The following is a 22,497-nucleotide window of genomic DNA, read 5'->3' on the forward strand; positions in this document are numbered from 1 at the left end:
CCTGTAAAATAAATCTCACCTGTTTTAGCACCTTAACTTCCGACTCCATCTCAACTGTTTCTGCCCCACACCAACTAAATAGGCTGCTGAATTCCTATTTCATTAGATTTTATTTGCAACATACAAATTAGTTAATGTATTGTAGTGCCTGTTACTAGTCAATGGAATGTAATGGCTGTTTCTGCTAGTGAGAGGTAGTCAGGCTAATACCAAACTCTTCAGTCTTCCTGATGTCAGTCTTGGCTCCTTGATGTAGGCATATGGCGGTAATGTTGGGGGGGGGCTGTGCTTTTTTTACTGATTGGTTCTGATCCAGCTCTTGTAGGTGAACGGGAGAAGGCTCGCATATCAGAGGAGCCGAATGTATTTATTTAAATTAAGATATCAAAATATTTAAATTAATAGAATTAACTAATTCAAAGAACAAAAAAACTGTGCACACAACTGTGAAGCTAGCTACAGCGGAGCTTCGAGAAACTAGCGGGCCTGCTAGTGATAGTGGTGGAGCCAGTACCTCCACACATGGAGATGTATCCATTCAGTCAAGTAGGCCTACTCCGTGCCCTTGCTGTCTCTGCCTGGCCGGTTCCCCTCTCTCCACTGGGATTCTCTGCCTCTAACCCTATTACAGGGGCTGAGTCGCTGGTTTACTGGTGCTCTTCCATGCCTGGGTTGGCGCCTCCCCCCTTGAGTTGTGTCGTGGCAGAGATCTTTGTAGGCTATACTCGGCCTTGTCTCAGGATGGTAAGTTGGTGGTTGAAGATATCCCTCTAGTGGTGTGGGGGCTGTGCTTTGGCAAAGTGGGTGGGGTTATATCCGGGCCTGTCCGGGGGTATCATCGGATGGGGCCACAGTGTCTCCTGACCCCTCCTGTCTCAGCCTCCAGTATTTCTGCTGCAGTAGTTTGTGTCGGGGGGTTAGGGTCAGTTTGTTATATCTGGGGTATTTCTCCTGTCTTTTCCGGTGTCCTGTGTGAATGTAAGTATGCTCTCTCTAATTCTCTTCTTTCTTTCTTTCTCTCTCTCGGAGGACCTGAGCCCTAAGACCATGCCTCAGGACTACCTGGCATGATGACTCCTTGCTGTCCCCAGTCCACCTGGCTGTGCTGCTGCTCCAGCCTGCGGCTATGTAACCCTGACCTGTTCACCGGACGTGCTACCTGTCCCAGACCTGCTGTTTTCAACTCTCTTAGAGCCAGCAGGAGCTGTAGAAATACTCTCAATGATCAGCTATGAAAAGCCAACTGACATTTACTCCTGAGGTGCTGACCTGTTGCACCCTCGACAACTACTGTGATTATTATTATTTGACCATGCTCGTCATTTATGAACATTTGAACATCTTGGCCATGTTCCGTTATAATCTCCACCCAGCACAGCCAGAAGAGGACTGACCACCCTTCATAGCCTGGTTCCTCTCTGGGTTTCTTCCTAGGTTTTGGGCTTTCTAGGGAGTTTTTCCTAGCCACCGTGCTTCTACCCCTACATTGCTTGCTATTTGGGGTTTTAGGCTGGGTTTCTGTACAGCACTTTGAGATTTCAGCTGATCTAAGAAGGGCTATATAAATTGATTTGGTGTGGTTCTCCGCGACCCACAGCAACGCAGTCTTCTATGGACCAATTTATGCCAAAGTCTGTCTGTAGAAAAACAAGGTCAAATTGATATTGCATTGGCTAAAATGATTGCCACCGATTTCCAGCCATTTTCGATTGTGGAGGACAGAGGTTTTAGAAATTATAGCGATAGTGTAAATCCAATGTACACATTTCCAAGCAGGAAAACCCTTTTAAAAGAACTTATTCCACAACTGTACGAGAGCACACAGGCTTCAGTGCGGGAAAGCGTCCAAAAAGCTACTGCAGTTTGCCTTACCACTGACTGCTGGACATCAAGGGTAACCACTTCTTACAAGTCGGTTACATGTCACTTCATTGAAGATATTTTGATGTCTAGCTGTCTTCTGGACTACTTTTAGTTCAGCGACAGACACACCTCAGAGAACTTGGCATAGGAACTGTTGAAATTGGCCAGAGAATGGCAAGTACAGTGCCTTGCGAAAGTATTTGACCCCCTTGAACTTTGCGACCTGTTGCCACATTTCAGGCTTCAAACATAAAGATATAAAACTGTATTTTTTTGTGAAGAATCAACAACAAGTGGGACACAATCATGAAGTGGAACGACATTTATTGGATATTTCAAACTTTTTTAACAAATCAAAAACTGAAAAATTGGACGAGCAAAATGATTCAGCCCCTTTACTTTTAGTGCAGCAAACTCTCTCCAGAAGTTCAGTGAGGATCTCTGAATGATCCAATGTTGACCTAAATGACTAATGATGATAAATACAATCCACCTGTGTGTAATCAAGTCTCAGTATAAATGCACCTGCACTGTGATAGTCTCAGAGGTCCGTTAAAAGTGCAGAGAGCATCATGAAGAACAAGGAACACACCAGGCAGGTCCGAGATACTGTTGTGAAGAAGTTTAAAGCCGGATTTCGATACAAAAAGATTTCCCAAGCTTTAAACATCCCAAGGAGCACTGTGCAAGCGATAATATTGAAATGGAAGAAGTATCAGACCACTGAAAATCTACCAAGACCTAGCCGTCCCTCTAAACTTTCAGCTCATACAAGGAGAAGACTGATCAGAGATGCAGCCAAGAGGCCCATGATCACTCTGGATGAACTGCAGAGATCTACAGCTGAGGTGGGAGACTATGTCCATAGGACAACAATCAGTCGTATATTGCACAAATCTGGCCTTTATGGAAGAGTGGCAAGAAGAAAGCCATTTCTTAAAGATATCCATAAAAAGTGTCGTTTAAAGTTTGCCACAAGCCACCTGGGAGAAACACCAAACATGTGGAAGAAGGTGCTCTGGTCAGATGAAACCAAAATTGAACTTTTTGGCAACAATGCAAAACGTTATGTTTGGCGTAAAAGCAACACAGTTCATCACCCTGAACACACCATCTCCACTGTCAAACATTGTGGTGGCAGCATCATGGTTTGGGCCTGCTTTTTTTCAGCAGGGACAGGGAAGGTGGTTAAAATTGATGGGAAGATGGATGGAGCCAAATACAAGACCATTCTGGAAGAAAACCTGATGGAGTCTGCAAAAGACCTGAGACTGGGACGGAGATTTGTCTTCCAACAAGACAATGATCCAAAACATAAAGCAAAATCTACAATGGAATGGTTCAAAAATAAACATATCCAGGTGTTAGAATGGCCAAGTCAAAGTCCAGACCTGAATCCAATCGAGAATCTGTGGAAAGAACTGAAAACTGCTGTTCACAAATGCTCTCCATCCAACCTCACTGAGCTCGAGCTGTTTTGCAAGGAGGAATGGGGAAAAAATTCAGTCTCTCGATGTGCAAAACTGATAGAGACATACCCCAAGCGACTTACAGCTGTAATCGCAGCAAAAGGTGGCGCTACAAAGTATTAACTTAAGGGGGCTGAATAATTTTGCACGCCCAATTTTTCAGTTTTTGATTTGTTAAAGTTTGAAATATCCAATAAATTTCGTTCCACTTTCGTTCCACCACTTGTTGTTGATTCTTCACAAAAAAATACAGTTATATATATTTATGTTTGAAGCCTGAAATGTGGCAAAAGGTCACAAAGTTCAAGGGGGCCGAATACTTTCGCAAGGCACTGTATATGGAAAAGTGGTCTGTTGTGTTAGCGACAATGCAGCAAACATAATCAAAGCCATGAAAATGTTAAAATGGACCCATCATCCATGTCTTGCCCACACAATCAACCTGATTGTAAGCGATGGTCTGAAGGTGATTAAGCCCACTGTGGACAAAGTGAAAGCAGCTGTGGAAAACTTCCACAGGAGCACAGTAGGTGCTGAAAAATGAAAATGTACACAATGCCAGATGGGGATGCCTGAGCTGAGGCCTAAACAAGACTGCACTACAAGGTGGAATTCAACATTGTATATGTTGAAGTGTTTCTTGAGTCAAATGATGCCATAATCTCTACCCTGGCCATTGTCAATGCCCCTGTTGATGCTCTGACCCAAGAGGAATGGGAGGTGGTGGAGGAGGTGTACAGAGTCCTGGAACCCTTTGAGCAGGTCACTGTGGAGATCATTGGAGAGAGGTACAGTAAGCAGTTATTACTACATCATTTAATCCAGTATTGTATATGAGCAGTAGATGAAAATGTAGTATCAGTAGAAAAGAACATTAACCTGAACTAATAAGTTACTGTTCTCTCTCTTCAGCTATGTGACAGCCTCAAATGATACTCCTGTGTAAGGGTCTGCAGCGAATCACAGCCAGCCACCAGAGAGAAGCAAATGTAACCACAGGACATGTGACTGAGTTGATGGACACCCTATGTTCATCAATCGAATATAATCCCGTGATATCAGAAACCGCTGCACTTGACCCCAGGTTTAAGAAGTTAGCCTTTTGTGATGCCAGAGCGATTGAGGCTCTTCAAAGAATAACCTCAGCAGCAGGGAGGAACAGCCCCAGCAGTCAGCTGGCTCAGGCACCAAGGCAACAGGAAGAAGAGGGAGCAGAAGCACCAGCAGTAGTGCCACAAACTTCTGCTGTTTGAATGCTGAACAACTGAGCACGAAGGAATCCCTCAGCAGATGTCATAATGGAGGTCGAATCCTATTTGGAGGAGCCCCTCGGCTTACTAAAGTCATGACAGGGAGACTCTGCATAGCGGCCACATCCGTTCCCTCGGAGAGGGTCTTCGCGAAAACGGGACAAATAATTACAGAGAGAAGAAACCGCATCAGTGAGGCAGCTTGCATTTCTGAATGCAAATCTCTCATAAAAGCAAAATATGGTCAGTTTTGCTGTGTGCTGCTGGTTATAACATGGCGATAAACTGGTCCCACTTTTATCTCTCTCTTTAAGTGGGATGCTGCAGTTTTGTATATTGTTATTTATTTTTATCTGATATGGTGCAATATTCTATTATGATCAGATTGTATTAGTTTTGAATGGTTAGATTTATATGCACTTTGTTGATATACATTAAAGTTATACTTTAAATGCAAACATTAAATAGCATTATTTTTCATAACAAACCAATGTATTTATAAATACATTGTGGTTAAGGTAGAGTATGATTTAATTGAATTAGAATTGTTTTTTCACTAATCATAGTCAAACTATCCTAAACTGTTTGACTTGAAAAAGAACCGTTTGGGAGCTAAACGAACCGGCTCTTTTTGGTGAGCTGAGCCGCCTCACTGAAAAGAGCCGGAATACCCATCACGTACTGTAGGTTATAACCGCACTGTATCAGCTAGCTATTTGCAAGAGCGCACGTGCCAATACCACAGTGGGTACATTCGCTACATAACACTTTGTTTGTGACAAAACCATCAGAGTTGAAAAAGCAATGGAACACATTTAACTTGTATTTTTTATTCAGTACATGGGAATTTAACCCCAAGTTATTTGTATGTGCACTGTCATCAAGCACATACTTTTATCGACAATAAGTACACTTGATGAAAACACATCTCTGGTGAGAAAATGCGCATATTTTAAAACAAGTATGATCCTCTCCGCAGTTAAGAACTACTTCTATTCTTCAAATTTGAGTCGTATTCCACGGGATCAAACATAGTTGTCCATGAGAAGTTACACACGGAAATTGATGAATTTATGATAAATACATATTTCTATGCATAAGGGGAAAAAAAGTGCGTAAGAATGTTTTTTGTATTGTCAGAAAAAAATCTAGTCACAGCCAAAAGCCTTTTAAACTTTTGATTTTGTAATTATTTTGTAATGAATCTGCAAGTATTTTTTTAGACAGGCAAACATGTGACAGGTAGAGGGGTCTTTCGGTTGATAGGCTGGATTTCATTACATTGCAGTCTCCTTCAAGTCGCCCTCCAACCGGTGAAGTTTATTGCAAGCCTCATCTTTTACTGGTAAGTAAGCAACTAAACTGGATTTTATTTTAAAGGAACTAAACGACATTTGCCGCGGTTTATGACCACGCTTGCCCGAGGACTGACTGACACACCATCGCTAAATGTGCCTAGCATTAGCTATCTAACTAATGAGCTTTGCTGCTGGACCTGTATGTAACCTTATACGAGAAAGGACAACTCATGTCCGCTGCACATGTGTGTTAAATGGCGTTCACCGGATTACTTTGAGCTGCTCTAGGATAATGACCTAGCTAGTAACATTAATGGAGTCTCTGAATTGCACAATACCCAGTAGTTGATTTAATGGGACGGACAGGGTAGGAGCCAGTAATTGGCTGGAGAGTGGACATGTGTATCAAAACGTCATGCCAATAAAGCGAATTGGAATTAAACTGAGTGAAGCGCTCCCCAGACCTAGCCCTACATTCCTCTGCCTGGCATTAACTGAGTGAGTCACTGAGGTGTGGCCCAGCGTCAGTTCAGAAAAATTAGCTATCCAGAACCAGACAGGCCACTTATCATACACACTCGGATTATCACCGTCTGCAAGGGAATCCTGGCTCTGGGCTGATAGAGCTGGCTGTTCTAGACAGGCAACCACACTCTTTATTGTATATTGCAGGGCTATCCAACCCTGTTCCCGGAGAGCTACCATTCAGTAGGTTTTCGTTCCAACCATAATCTAGAGCACGTAACTACAGTAATTAGCTGGTTGATAAACTGCATCACGTTAGTTACAACTGGGGTTGGAGAGCCCTGGTAAAGTAGTTGGAAAACAGTTTTTTTTGCCTAGTGGATGGATGACTAGCTGTGTTGGATGAGTACTTATGTTCATAGACAGGGACTACTAGCCTTTTGGGGCCTCTAAGCGGGCAAAACATTTTAGTGACTCTTGACAGTGGAGAAGAATGTAAAAAATAAATAGTGAGTTTCCCGCAATACACATTTTGCCTTGACTTATGCCATTTTAATGATATCAGAGTGAGCATGACTAACAAATCAATGGTGGTCCGTCCCCTGGGCGCCTTCCCCTGCTTTGGGTAACTGGTCAGTATTAGGCCATGATGGCTGGCTAGACTAATTTACCAATCTAAAAATGATGACATGCCTAGTTGAGTGACTGACATGACGAGAAATTGCTGATGCACAAGCAAATGTTGAACTTTAACCCATGTGTATTTTACTATTCAAGCTTTAAACAGTAAATTGAGACCCTGACAGAGTACCTAAAATACAAATTAAATGTTTGTTTTTTTGTCGTTGGGGACCTGCTAGTGACCTGGGACCCTTATGTTGCGTATTATTCCTATCCCTGTTCATAGATTCAAAAGAAATTGGTTTCCAAATGTAACAGTACTCTTCTTGCGTTGTGTACAATCAGTCATCGACACGGAACTCCAACATGTAGCACCAGTCCTGTAGATTTATTCTGTTAGGAACGGCACAAAATTGCACGTCATGCAATGCACATCTCACCATCCAACTCTGCACTCACGCACGCTGGTTTGGTGCTTGTTCACTGGGCTAGTTACCAAAATAATACAATTACAATATACAATATAATATCTTTAACAATGTACCTGTTAGGAACGGCACAAAATTGCATGTCATGCAATGCACGTCTCACCATCCAACTCTGCACTCACGCACTATAAAATATATGAACCCCCCCCCACCAGACACAGTAAGTTGCTAGCTAGTACTGGCGGGAATTCTTTACAACAAAATGCACAACAAATATTCTCCAAAAACCGCTGCATCTTATATGTGATGTTCGAATAACATTTACAAACAATTTGATATAAATTGTACATGGGGAATCACCAATATAACCCTGTTACACAAAGCAGGCAATTTGTAAATCAAAATGAACTCTGACTGTTGTGTAATGTATACATTATTTTCTCCCTGCTACAGGTGTAATGGCTGTGCCTCCATCATATGGTGACCTCGGCAAGTCCGCCAAGGACATCTTCAGCAAAGGCTATGGTACTGTACATTTCACTCAAACAAATATACTGTAGTGGTCATTGTGTTTGTAATGAAACATTTGTTTCAGAACAGGAAGAAACAATGGGGTGAGTTTATTTGAGGGATTCTAAACCAATAGGCAGGATGGTGTTCTATCTATAGATAAAATATATCTCTCTCGACTCTGCATGTCATCCTGTAAGATGTTAGTGTATGAAGTGTTACATTGTGCTAACTGATTTTATTTAATGACTATTTCCCATTTGTGAAATATGCATCAGTGGTTGACTGACTTTGCTTTCTCCCTGAAGGGTTCGGCCTGGTGAAGCTTGATGTGAAGACTAAGTCCAGCAGCGGAGTGGTAAGTTGATTTATTTTCTTTCTAATTATGTGTACTTTCAAAATGAATGTAGAACTCTCTATTCTACTACTGTGTATGTGGTCTTTATGATTGCAGTAATTGCGTAGTACTTTGAATTTACAACCCTGAGAGCTCTACTGGAGCAGTATAGTTCAATACTCTCCTTCACAATAAAAACCCAAGTGAATTAAGATATTTTTACAACATCTGTATTTATTCATATCCTGATGTGAACCTTTTTTTACAAATGTTCTGCAGGAGTTCAAAACAGCTGGCTCCACCAACACAGACACCAGCAAGGTGGTGGGCAGCCTGGAAACCAAATACAAGAGGTCAGAGTACGGCCTGACCTTCACAGAGAAGTGGAACACTGACAACACCCTGGGAACAGAGATCACCGTTGAAGACCAGGTTCGGATTCAACAAAGCTTTATTGAAAATGCTTTTTGTAACACAATCGGTGTTGTGTTTGGAGTTTCTCACAATAGCCTTGACACATAATTGAAAAGAAAGCGGATTCAAACAAGTAATGAATGTTCAATATGTAGTGATCACATGAAATGCCGGAAGATCAAACTTGTGTTACCAGTCTGGTTCTCTGTTTTCTTTAGATTGTCAAGGGTCTGAAGCTGACATTTGACACAACCTTCTCACCAAACACTGGGTAAGATTACAAATGTACAATTTCAATGCAGAGGACCAGTTCTAAAAATGTATGCGTTCACTACTGTCAGTCGCTCTGGATAAAAGCATCTACTAAACGACTAAAATGTGGTTCTTGTACTTAAAATGGTGTTTCATGTGTTTGGACATATGGGTACTGATGGTATTAACATATCGCTAGCCAAGAAGAGTCAGTCCAGCACATAGTGTCCTTACATGAAGGTAACATGATCTGGGGTGTGCAGTCCTCACAGGCTTGTGGGTGGATCTGAATTTGACTGACCCCGTCACCTATCTTCAGCCTGAAATGGCACTCATCTGTGTAGAATTTATTATCACATCCATGGCATGTGTTTTCTTGCTTGTATATTTGAATGGAGATGTTTATTCTCCTACTTGAGCTCCAGATTTTGACAATTAATCAAACTATTTTTGGGGTGGCTAAAACCATGATTCGGTCAAGCAGTAGCCTAAAGTGCATTACTAGATTGTAATGTATTATATAAATTGTAAAGTCTTGTCTTTTTCGTCAGTTGGATGAGCTGTCGCTAATGGGGATCCTAATAAAATCCAAATATCCGGATTCCTCCATGAAAGTCTGTGCCCAGCCCCTGTGGCTGTTTCACTCGGCATGCTCTGAGTAGGTTAGAGGGAGGGGGAAAATAGCAACTGCTGTGACTGTTGGAGAGAAGGGCCTCAGCTTTCTGTAGGTATTAGATTGTATTTCTCAACTCTCAATACTGATTGTTTAAGCAGAGTTTTCAACCAAAATAACTGGTGTATTGCTGACGTATACAGAGCACTGGTAGTGCACATCGGCCATTTGCAGTCATTGCATAGGCCTATATAGACGTCATTGGGTAGTATGCAACAGTTTTTTTGTTTTGTTATTACATTTAATTTACTGTTCGATTAATTAATTACAAGGCCAACTAGCAGCCTATTATATTAAGCGATCTAGCTAATGAGTTTTGAGTTTCCACTTCCCAAATGAACCAGCCTATGAGCTATTTGTACATAAAAAGATGCTAGCAAATGTAATGTCTATTGAATAAAATAAATCTGCAATTCTGGGCCCTAATTTTGCGAGTAACGTTATAGCAATAATGACCCATTTGTCAACCCATAATGCACATAAAACTATCTTGATCGTGTGTTCCTGCTTGGACATGTTTGATGAAACAATGTATTTCTTGAATTATACCATCTCAGGAGCACTGTGAAATACTTTATAAGATAGCTTTGTGTGTGACCAAAACCTGTGCAGTAGTTCCTCCCCAGCCAGCCCACATAGTATCGGCTTTCCTGGAAGTGTAAATCCCGTGGTGACACATGGTGGGACACATGTTGGGGTTGTGGGGAGGAGGGGGGTGTTGCTGCATGTCCACTGAGCTCTGGGGGAGGTGTTTCCGCTAGGTACAGATATAGGATTTGGGAGGGGAAACTGATCCTAACTTTAACCATTAATGGGGGGGAGGTGCAAAACTGACCCACGGTCAGCATCTAAGGGCAACTTCACTCTGCTGAATTGTACAGCTTGTCACACTGCCTAGGCTATCAGTTTAGAACTGGCCTTAGTGTCATTTAGCACAAGCATTTTATGGGGCTCATAATAAAGTGTTATTGTAATCTCCAGTTGCTAATGCTGTGTGAATGGAGGCTGTGTGTTTGTGCACTTACTGTAAACCTCGTTGGCTAGTGTGTAATGACGATCCAGAAAGACATTGCTCAGGATTTGTATTGCTTGTGGACTATTTTATTAGGAACATAAGGCTGTGTATGGGTGAATTACTACTGGAGTGAGAGGTTTTCAAGCTCTTGGTTTCTCCCAATTGCCTTCATATTCTGCTACTGTTGCTACATTTCCATTAGACTGGTTATTGTAGGCCTGAGCTGTTTGGCTGTTCAATAAAAATATTTAACTTCAGAATGTAGGCTAACAAAATATGTTTTTTGCTACAACGACAGCAAGAAGAGCGGCAAAGTCAAGACCGCCTACAAGCGCGAGTTTGTCAACCTGGGCTGTGACGTTGACTTTGACTTCGCTGGCCCCGCTATCCATGGAGCGGCCGTCGTTGGTTACGAGGGCTGGCTCGCCGGCTACCAGATGACTTTTGACACGGCCAAGTCTAAGATGACCCAGAACAACTTCGCTGTGGGATACAAGACCGGAGACTTCCAGCTACACACCAACGTGTAAGTGAGAGCATACAATGTATACAAGTGTATGAATTTCCAGTCCTCTGCTATTTGCATACAATACCAATTACCTTCAAGGGCAAACATTGTCTATTCAATTGTGTGTATTAAAAAAAAAAAGCGCACACAGAAACAATGAACATAGATGACTGGACAGCGGTAGTCAACCTGGAAATTATAGTAATCATTGAATATCTGATTAATAATGATTTAACCAGGGATCAAAATGTCAGGCCCTACAAACTGCATAGCATGGATAAGGCTAGGACTTGACAAATATTATCACTCCTTCTCTCCCTAATCTTGTCCCTGGTGGTTGTTACAGTAATGACGGTGTACAGTTTGGTGGCTCAATCTACCAGAAAGTGAGTCCAGCGCTGGAGACAGCGGTCAACCTTGCCTGGACTGCCGGCAGCAACAGCACAAGCTTCGGCATCGCAGCCAAATACCAGCTGGACAAGAGTGCCTCCATCAGTGTAAGTACTGTGCAGGAGTGACTCTCTTTTGGCCAGTTTTCCCAGACAGAGCTTTAGTCTTGTCCAGGACTAAAAAGCTATGTCAATTGAGATTTTCCATTGAATTCACATTTTAATTTTGTCCAGGACTTGGACTTAATCTGTGTCCAGGAAACCATCCCTTTGTCTTACTGTACCCTAAGAACACATGCAAGAAACACTCAAGTACTTACTAGTGCTGTTTTCTACACTCACTACATACTTACTAGTGCTGTATACAACACTTACTAGTGCTGTATACAACACTCACCACATACTTACTAGTGCTGTCTACTACTGCTACAGCACTCGCCACATTGTCTGGCTCTCCAGGATCAGAGTTGCCCACTCTAGTTTAGAAGGCTGCCGTCGTTAGGAACCTTCCTCTGCCTTTTGGCTTGTAAGTTAAACAATTGATTCTGTCTTTTCAGGCTAAAGTGAACAACATCAGCCTGGTTGGTCTTGGATACACCCAGACGCTGAGACCAGGTAAGACCTCGTTTTACAGGAGATTGAATGATTCTCTTACTGCTGATACTACAGGTTCTCTAAGTTCCCTCAAGTTGAAATGTTAGATTACCACTCTTGTCTGTAGCCCACTACTTCTCTATGAGCAACCCACACTGTAATACAACATCCTCTTCCTGAACCAAAGTGCTCAACGTGACCTGCATACAGTACTGCATCTGTAAAAGAAACACATTGGACAGTACAGTAAATGGGGTGGGGGGGTGTAGGACTCTTTCAGTTAAAGTGCACGTATACACTCCACTCGGCACCAAAGTTGATTTTAAGATGATGCTTTACTGGAGACTCAAAGCAACGGTCGGCCAATAGAGAGATTCTATGTAAATTTCAGCAACTGCCATCATGCATGCTGTATTGAAGGGGCGATCTCGAATTGATCGCTAATCATCTCGGCAAGTGAGTCCCCAGTAATGCTACGTCCTATTCACGTTGCTGTCAATGTGTCTCTGTGTACTGTTATTGTTATAGGTGCACTCCTGCAGTGTTTCAGAAGGCTCAGGTAGAATGATGTAGGACAGACTAGTTTCGCTTTCATTTGAAAAAGGAAATCATTGAGCTCTATAAGAGATTTTCTATCCTCAATGATGAGAATGTTGACACCAGGGATGGAACGTAAGGGATTTCACTGCTTTGATAGTAGGCTAGTATGGCACAAGTCTCAACAGTACTATCGTCCGGCCAGCGGGCTTAATTTCCATCTCTGGTTGACACCTAATTTATTTTACCCTCATCCTGAATGTGAGCCTTGTTGTCTCTCCTCTGTTGCAGGTGTGAAACTCACGCTCTCTGCCCTGGTGGACGGCAAGAGCATCAACACTGGAGGCCACAAGCTGGGCCTGGGGTTGGAACTGGAGGCCTAAACTATCCTTACGGCGAAGGGGATAAGGGAATATCAGCAGAATCTGGCCTTATAATGTATTTCCAACTCAAACCAGCAAGAGGATGTACCATGGAAAGGGGTGTGTTCAGAGGCTACAACAACAAGAGAAAGAAACACTACGGTCTTATACTTCTTTTTTTTTTACTGTTGTATGACGGTAGCTATTTCCGTCATTCTTTGGTGTACATGTTTGCTTTGTAGTTTCCATTAAAGGACACTTGCAGTGGGTCAGTAATTTATACACCTTCTCATTGTATCTATCCAACACTGCCATGACAATGAAATGTGCCACACCATTCTCATCCCAATGTGACCAGAAACTTCACTTCCAGTGCATTGGGAAAGTATTCAGACCCCTTGACTTTTTCCACATTTTGTTACTTTACAGCCTTATTCTAAAACATATTATTTTTTAAATGTATAAAATCCCCCCCCTCATCAATCTACACACAATACCCCATAATGACAAAGCAAAAATAGAAATATCACAGTGACATAAGTATTCAGACCCTTTACTCATTAGTTGGTCACCTGTAGCTCCTATATTTATCCCTTAAGTATTGTTCTTTATATGGTGACACGTTAAATGCGGTGGGTGCTTTTGGTCATACTTACTGATTTGACCACTTCTAACCAATCATTTGGTATTCTGTCTGAAGACATTTCTCATTTGCAACCACATTCTTCAGCACGCTATTTCTCTCCCATTTATTTCATTACTTGTCGTATGACATCTCAAACCCTGATGGGTATATCAAAGCTGTACATGAAGAACTCGCTTAATCGGAACAGTTTTTGGGTGGCTTGAAACAGTAAGAATCTAAGTTTGGGGAAAACCTGTAATTCTTGGCCGACCTGGTAAGCTTGCTTTTGTTTTCTGCATTGCCTACAGGAGTGGTTTAATGCTGGATACGGTCCGGCTGTGTGTAGGCTCTCCCAGGGGCTTCATCTGGGCTGGCTGAGACAGCGATCATGGGAAACTTGGGAGATCCCTTTTGTATGTTTTAACTTTTCAATCAAGTGTTTGAGCTCTACAAACCAACTCCTGATTTTTTTTTTTGTGAGTTATGATCGACTGTGACCTTGGGAGGTCTTGATTATCAGGGTTTCTTTAAAGATGGGACAATCCCAACCTTTCCTTAACATTTTTAAAATATGTTTATCAACAATCTCACCATGTAAAGGAACAACTTAATTTAAACCATTTATGAAATGCACCGAACTGGATTTGTCAATTCCATCAGACCCCATAAAAGGCATTTAATTTGTTGTCCCAAGTGTTTAAAGGCCTTGCTTGTTTCATTCTAACATTTAGAGTATTCAAGTACTTAATACAAATCTATACTCTTTCTACCATTGTATAATGCTTCAGGGATAATTTCATTGGCATGTTTTTCTAGATTCAGAACATAACACAAAACAAGATTGTTTAAGTATATGAATGTTACACAACATGCAACAATTTCAAAGACTTTACTGAGTTACAATTCATATAAGGAAATAAGTCAATTGATATTAATTAGGCCCTAATCTCTGGATTTCACATGAGTGGGAATGAAGATATGCATTTGTTAGTTACAGATACTGTACCTTTAAAAAAAATGGTCCTCAGGATCTTATGGTATTTTTGTGCATTCAAATTGCCAATCGATAAAATGCAATTAGTTGTGTTGTCCATAGCTTATGCCTGCCCATACCATAAGCCCACCACTGCAACCATGGACCACTCTGTTCACAATGTTGACATCGGCAAACTGCTCGCCCACACAACACCAACACGTGGGCTGGCGTGGTCTGCAGTTGAGGCCGGTTGGACGTACTGCCAAGTTCTCTAAAACAACTTCTGGCAACAGCTCTGGTGGTCATTCCTGTAGTCAGCATGCCAATCGCAAGCTCCCTCAACTTGAGTTATCTGTTGTATTGTGTTGTCTGACAAAACTACAAAACTATAAATGCAACATGTAAAATGTTGGTCTCATGTTTAATGGGCTGAAGTAAAAGATCCCAGAAATGTTCCAGAGGCACAAGAAGCTTATTTCTCTCAAATTTTGTGCACAAATTTGTTTACATCCCTGTTAGTGAGCATTTATCCTCTGCCAAGATAATGCAGTTGTGGCATCTCAAGAAGCTGATGAAACAGCATGGTCATTACACAGGTGCACCTTGTGCTGGGGGCACTAAAAGGCTAAATGTGCAGTTTTGTCAAACAACACAATGTAATAGATGTCTCAAGTTTTGAGGGAGAGTGCAATTGGCAGCTGACTGCAGGAATATCCACCAGAGCTGTTGCCAGAGAATTTAATATTAATTTCTCTACCATAAGCCGAAACCTACAGAGTTTTAGAGAATTTGGCAGTACGTCCAACTGGCCTCACAACCACAGACCAAGTGTATTGCGTCCTGTGGGCGAGCAGTTTGCTGACTTCAACGTTGTAAACAGTGCCCCATGGTGGCATGGGGTTATGGTATGGGCAGGCAAAAGCTACGGACAAGGAACACAAATGCACTTTATCGATGGCAATTTGAATGTACAGAGATAACGTGATGAGATCCTGAGGCCCATTGTCATGCCATTCATCTGTGCATAATTCATACGCCGCCATCACCTCATGTTTCAGCATGATAATGCATGGCCCCATGTCGCAAGGATCTGTACACAATTCCTGGAAGCTGAAAATGTCCCAGTTCTTCCATGGCCTGCATTGTCACCAGGCATGTCACCCATTGAGCATGTTTGGGATGCTCTGGATTGACATGTACGGCAGCGTGTTCCAGTTCCCGCTAGTATCCAGCAACTTCACACAGCCATTGAAGAGGAGTGGGACAACATTCCACAGGCCACAATCAACAGCCGGATCAACTCTATGCAAAGGAGATGTGTCACACTGCATGAGGCAAATGGTGGTCACACCAGATACTGACCGGTTTTCTGATCAACGCCCGGAACTTTTTTGTGAAGGTATCTGGGACCAACAGATGCATATCTTTATTCCCAGCCATGTAAATCCATAGCTTAAGACTTAATACATGTATTTAAATTTGTTTACTTATATGAACTGTAACTCAGTATGTTATGTTTATATTTTTGTTTATTATAAAAGCTTCAACCGCAGGTCTTTACCATGCTTTGGGGAAATAGGATGCGGGCGAAGGGGAGATATATTTTGAATTCAGACTAGTGCTGTTGAAATTCACCTGCTTCTACATAAGGAAGAAATTCTGAGAAACTCTATATGTGATGCCATCTTATCAGGTGAAATCAGGCACAGTATAAGAATAGCTGGAAACAGAAGTGCTCTTCAAATATCATTTATTGCTCAGCACATTCAGGCATGATCATATCACATTATCAACCATTCTCATTATCATCCCTATGCACATTATCATCCATTGGTCAGAAGTAAATAGATACAGCAAAATACAGCTTTTGATTTGTTACATTCAATATTACAGTACATCTCTCTTGCAGGAGTTCATTAACTGTGCCTCATAATCAGGGGTGCAACTTTGATTTTAGAAGTGGTGGGCACATTATTATTATTGTAAAAAAAAATATATATAAAGTTGGATAAACACTCCAAACAGCCTACCACTCGGAGGCATCCGCATGGTCCTAGAGCACGTCGTTGCCTGTTTTGTAACATATTCCAATGATAAAACTGGGGGGGGGGACAAAAATAGAATTTCAGAATGTGGGAGGGGGATATGGTGAAAGTGAAAGTTTTGGCCCTAGTGATGATTGACAGTCACGAATCATGATACTTTACATATTAAGCGTCAGTTCATATTCTAAGGCGGATCAGTTCTCATATTGCTTTAAAGGCTTGCACTAACCATGCAGTTTTAAAGAAAACCTCTACCGACCTCTAAATCTAGTCATTCGAAAAAGAGGTTTCGTCCCAAGTTTTAGGTTTAGCCTGTTTCTCTGCAATTGGCTCAGCAGCTTGTCCTGTTGATGTCTTCTTCGCAGTTTTGTCATCTTTGCTCTCTCCATCACCTCCTCTAAAGCCGTTCTCGTCTATTTTAAATTGCGCTTGTCCTTTTATCTTCTCATCATCTGTCTGATCTTTCAAACCCACGGCTGATACATCCTGTTCTTTTACTGGTTATATCTTTGTAATAGATATCTCCACATGTTCAGGTTTTAACTCAGAAGCCTTGGTCTTCACGCTCTCTGTCTTTGGGTTCTGTAACCTCAGGTTCTTTGTCCATATTTTCCTCTGGTTTATCCTGAGTTGTGCTGCTTTCTGGCGCCCCCCTGTGTGAGTCCTTGCTCTCTACAACTGTAGGCATCTGTTCCTCTGGTGGTGTGATTGTCTTAGCTTTGTCACTACTGCCCATCATTTCACTCTCTTCTGTAGGGGTGGTTGTTGTTTCTGGGGTGAGGGTTGAGTATGGTTTAGGGGTGGTCGTTGATTCTGGGGTGAGGGTTGAGTCTGGTTTAGGGGTGGTCGTTGATTCTGGGGTGAGGGTTGAGTCTGGTTTATGGGTGGTCGTTGATTCTGGGGTGAGGGTTGAGTCTGGTTTAGGGGTGGTCGTTGATTTTGGGGTGAGGGTTGAGTCTGATTTAGGGGATATTTCCTGTTTGGGGGTGATGGTTGGGTCTGGTTTTGGGGAAGTTTCTTCTTTAGGGGTGACTGCTGGTTTTGGGGAAGTTTCTTCTTTAGGGGTGACTGCTGGTTCTGGGGAAGATTCTTCTTTGGTGGTGACTGCTGGTTCTGGGGAAGATTCTTCTTTGGTGGTGACTGCTGGTTCTGGGGAAGATTCTTCTTTGGTGGTGACTGCTGGTTCTGGTTTCGGGGAAGTTTCTTCTTTAGGGGTTACTGATGGTTCTGGTTTTGAATAAGTTTCTACTTTGTGGGTGACTGCTAGTTCTGGTTTTTGGGAATTTTCTACTTTAGGGGTGACTGCTGGTTCTGGTTTTGGGGAAATGTCTTCTTTAGGGGTGACTGCTAGTTCTGGTTTTTTGGAATTTTCTACTTTAGGGGTGACTGCTGGTTCTGGTTTTGGGGAAATGTCTTCTTTAGGGGTGACTGCTGGTTCTGGTTTTGGGGAAATGTCTTCTTTAGGGGTGACTGCTAGTTCTGGTTTTGAGGATTTTTTTACTTTAGGTGTGACAACTGGCTCCTGTTGTGGGGATGTCTCCTCTTTAGGGGTGACAGTAGGGTACGGTTTAGGAGATGTCTCCTCTTTAAGGGTGACAGTTGGCTCTGGTTGTGGGGATGTCTCCTCTTTAGGGGTGACAGTAGGGTACGGTTTAGGAGATGTCTCCTCTTTAAGGGTGACAGTTGGCTCTGGTTGTGGGGATGTCTCCTCTTTAGGGGTGACAGTAGGGTACGGTTTAGGGGATATCTCCTCTTTAAGGGTGACAGTTGGCTCTGGTTGTGGGGATGTCTCCTCTTTAGGGGTGACAGTTGGCTCTGGTTGTGGGGATGTCTCCTCTTTAGGGGTGACAGTTGGCTCTGGTTGTGGGGATATCTCCTCTTTAAGGGTGACAGTTGGCTCTGGTTGTGGGGATGTCTCCTCTTTAGGGGTGACAGTAGGGTACGGTTTAGGGGATATCTCCTCTTTAAGGGTGACAGTTGGCTCTGGTTGTGGGGTTGATTCTTCTTTAGGGGCGACAGTGGCGTCCGTTTTAGGGGATATCTCCTCTTTAGGGGTTACGGTTGGCTCCTGTTGTGGGGATGACTCCTCTTTAGGGGTGACAGTTTGGTCTGGTTTTGGGGATGTTTCGTCTTTAGTGGTAAATGCTAGTTCTGGTTTTGGGGCAGTTTCTACTTTTGGTATGACTCCTGGTTCTGGTTTTGGGGACGTTTCTTCTTTAGGGGTGACTGCTAGATCTGGTTTAATGGAAGTTTCTTCTTTAGGGGTGACTGCTAGATCTGGTTTAATGGAAGTTTCTTCTTTAGGGGTGACTGCTGGTTCTGGTTTAATGGAAGTTTCTTCTTTAGGGGTGACAGTTGACTCTGAATACAGGCTTGTTTCTTCTTTAGGAGTGACAGTGGCGTCGGGTTTAGGGGATGTTGCCGATTCTTTCCCCTTTTCCTCACCCATTGAGACATCTTGTGTGACCTTTTCACTGCCATTATGTTCATTCTGCACACTACTTTTTACACTGTCATCCTTGCTGCTTACTTTTTGCTCTGTCGGACCCACCTCCTGTTTAGGAGTCTTTTGCACAGGCTCTTCCTTACACTCACTTGTTGTGCTGAGAATTCTGTCTGGCATTTTACCTCCTACTGTTCTCTCATCTTGTGTCGTTTTTACACAAGAATCATCAGGTGACTTCACCTGCTCCACTGTCTCCTTGGTTGAACTGCTGTTGAGCTCTGCAGTGTTATCAGGGGATTCCATGTCCTTCTCTGTGGGCTCAGGGAGATCCTCTTCTTGTGTTGTCACAGCACTCTCTGCCTCTTGAGGTTGGTCTGACTCTCTGTGCTCCTTCTGATCAGGTTTCTGCTCCAGTGTTGGGGCACTCTGCTCTGTCAGATCCAGCTTTTTTCCCTCTTTGATGGGACTTTCTTTTGGGCTATCTTGTTGTTGCTCTGTTGGGGCACTCTCCTCTTTCAGATCTACCTCTTTTTTCTCTTTTAAAGGGCTTTCTTTTTTTCTCTCCTCTGGCACCTTTTTGGGTTCTTTGGAGATGTCCTCTGTGTGGCCCTGTGGTTCACCCTTTATTGAACTTCCTGTTTTGCTATCCTCTAACTCTGACGTTTTGTTTTCTGTTGAGATGTCACCATTCATGGGAATCCCTGGCTGGGATTCACCATGCTTTGGGGTGTCATCTTTTTCTAATGTCTCATTTATCTCGCTGTCTAGCTTCTCTGTTGTGTCCAGTTTTTCCTTCTCTCCCTCACTGGTGGCCTCAGCTGATTTGACTTCACTTTGTGTATTTTCACCTCTGTCAATGTCCTTTGTCTTTTTGATTGAATCTGGCTCACCCCCCTTTTCCTCCTCTCTTTCATCATCTCCCTCCTCTCCATTTTCTCCCTCACTAGGGCTAACTCCATCTCCATTTACCTCGACCTCTGCTGATGTTACCATCTGATGTTTCTTAGACTCTTCCTCCTGTTCACCCTCTTCCTCCGGGGCGTCCACATCAACATCCACTTTACCTCTAGCTTTCTCTTTCTGCTCATCCACCTGTTCCCCACTCCTCCTCTCAGCTTTGTCACTCTCTTCTCCCTGCTTCTGTTTCAGCTTGTCTCCCTCTCCCCCAACCGTCTCCTCGGAGCCTGTCTCCTCGATCTCAGACATCTCCATGTCTCTGGTGGTCTCAGAGATGATCTCCTCAACAAACTTGTACTGGGGTTCAGACCTGCGTGTGGGACCTCCCTGCCGGGCCAGGCAAGGCAGGGTGTAGACGGGGGACTGGCGGTAGATGCAGGGCATGGACATGTGGGTGTCAGAGATGGTGTACAGATGGGACTCCTCACCCTCCAGGAGTTTCCTATAGGGAGGCAGAGAGACATGTTATTACCGTCATGACTATAATACGGATATGTCCCAATGTTTTAGCCTCGAAAATTCCAGAGTGATCAATTCTGCACACATCCATGTCAGCTCGTGAGAACAGTGTGTGTGGATATGTCTGAATATCCATATCATGATTAAAGTGTCATTCTGTGTTGTGAAATGGTCTATGTTCATTTGATTAGTCTTTATTTATTATTCAAGATTGACTGTGTTTTGTAGTAATCTCTCACCGCTATGACACTTTTGCACAGTTTTGCTCTAACACAGCACTAAGTTGAATCAGATGTGTTAGCGCTGGGCTAGAATAAAATGTCCACACCCCGGTTATCCTCAGAAAAAGATCCAGGAACACACTAAAAATATACAGTATATTCCTCAGTCAATGATTTTATATATGGGAGAGACGGAGTTGATGTCTCTTACCTGTAAGAGAGAATCTCCACATCCAAAGCCATTTTGACATTCAGCAGGTCCTGGTTCTCTCTCAGGTAGCCAGACATGTCTAGTTTAGCATTGGTCAGCTCATTCTCCAGATGCCTGATAGTGTCCTGCACCAAAAAACACAAGTAGAGTCAATAATAGGGTCAACCAGACACTTTGTCTGGTATGACAACAAGGAGCGATTTAAGGGGGGAAATAGTGTTCTACCCCTACAGGCCAATATGAGGAAATTATATTCCAATAATGATACAGTTCACATGGGGTCTATATTTGTGGCATACACCTAGTACCTAGCCCTGAATACAAATACGAGTCATAAACGTGGATGTTTACTTACAATTGTTAGAGGTACAAAATAAACCACAGTCTACCTGGTAATGAATCAATTCTGCATAGTGACGCTCCTCCAGCTCTTGTAGTTGTTTTTCCAGGGCCTCTCTCATTCCTTTCCCACAGTCCAGTTCAATTGTCTTCCCCTGCAGGTGCCTTCTATTCTCCTGGATCTCCTGCTGGGTTGCCTTCAACGCCTCTCTGTTACTTTCTGCTGCTTTGGTTAACTTTGCGAACTGGACACGGAAGCCCTCCTCGGCCTGCTGAATGTCGGAAGTGGCGTGACCTTCTAACTGCACACGGATGTCCTGGAGAGCCTCTGTGATGTCAGGTTTGCCAAAGTCGTGCGTCTTGACCGTTACTTGAGCCTCTTGGATCTGGGCCACCATTTCTGATATCTCATCCTCATGGTTGTTCTTCAGGAAGTGGATCTCGTCCACCAGAGACTGCGCTTTCTTGTCCAACTGAAGTTTGGCGAGGTATGCATCGTTGGCGTCCTTTTTCAGCACAAGGATGCCGTTCTCTGCGTTCAAGCGGTCACGTGCCTCCTGCTCATACTTGTCTCTCAAGGTGAGGAAATCTTCCTCCAGGTTCTGATGCTCTATCTCCATCTGACGCTTCTGAAGGGTGATGTCATGAACTAGGTTCCTCAGGTCCATAAGCTCCGGCTCGTGCTCCTGGGCCAGAGACGCAGGGGACTGTGCCTTTAGTTTGATTTCCTCGATTTCCCTCTCAAACAATTCATTTTCATGCTCCAAATGACGCACCTTCTCTATGAATCCTGCAAAACGGTCGTTCAGCCCATGGAGCTGTTCTTTCTCATTCATTTTTGTCAAAACCTCGGTAAATGGGTTTGATAAATCGAAAAGGCTCTCCGATGATCTCGGAACGGATCTGAATTCACTCTTCAGTGTCGTTGCATATCCTCTGTTCGTGTATGTGGTAGTCGACTCAAAGCCAACGGTCCTGGATGCAGAGGGGGATCCGGTCAGTTTGGGTTGATAGCAGGAATACTCAGCCTGAGCTCCCCTATGTGGAGAACCCAAATGATAGTCCATTCTGTGGCTCATATTGCCTCAGTAAACTAAGCAGTGTTAGTGTGCAGGCTAAGCAGCTCGGCTCCTACCTTTTTATACCCCCTCTGTCTGCTCGCGCTGCAGAATGGAACTGTCTATAGTGCTGAAAATGTATAGCATCAGCTGTAGGCTTGACTGTCTGCCAACG

At 43.1% G+C, this 22,497-nt stretch overlaps 2 protein-coding genes across 2 annotated transcripts; one reads left to right on the forward strand and one right to left on the reverse strand.

The window, feature by feature from the left end:
• The first annotated feature begins 5,820 nt into the window (after positions 1–5,820).
• On the forward strand, positions 5,821–13,267 carry LOC135511167 (voltage-dependent anion-selective channel protein 2-like). Its single transcript, XM_064932763.1, has 9 exons — positions 5,821–5,927; positions 7,848–7,919; positions 8,213–8,262; positions 8,521–8,673; positions 8,874–8,926; positions 10,894–11,121; positions 11,450–11,600; positions 12,050–12,107; positions 12,915–13,267. Exons 2-9 carry the CDS (start codon positions 7,853–7,855, stop codon positions 13,004–13,006), a joined length of 852 nt encoding a protein of 283 aa, XP_064788835.1. The 5' UTR covers positions 5,821–5,927; positions 7,848–7,852; the 3' UTR covers positions 13,007–13,267.
• Positions 13,268–16,346: 3,079 nt separating this feature from the next.
• Positions 16,347–22,497, reverse strand: LOC135511168 (neurofilament medium polypeptide-like). The gene is given in 4 exon segments (XM_064932764.1): positions 16,347–17,211; positions 17,213–20,476; positions 20,926–21,050; positions 21,315–22,497. Coding segments are annotated over 4 exon segments (4,731 nt in total). The 5' UTR covers positions 22,344–22,497; the 3' UTR covers positions 16,347–16,898.

This window comes from Oncorhynchus masou, chromosome 23 (assembly GCF_036934945.1).
Source record: "Oncorhynchus masou masou isolate Uvic2021 chromosome 23, UVic_Omas_1.1, whole genome shotgun sequence".
In the NCBI taxonomy this organism is placed as follows: domain Eukaryota; kingdom Metazoa; phylum Chordata; class Actinopteri; order Salmoniformes; family Salmonidae; genus Oncorhynchus; species Oncorhynchus masou.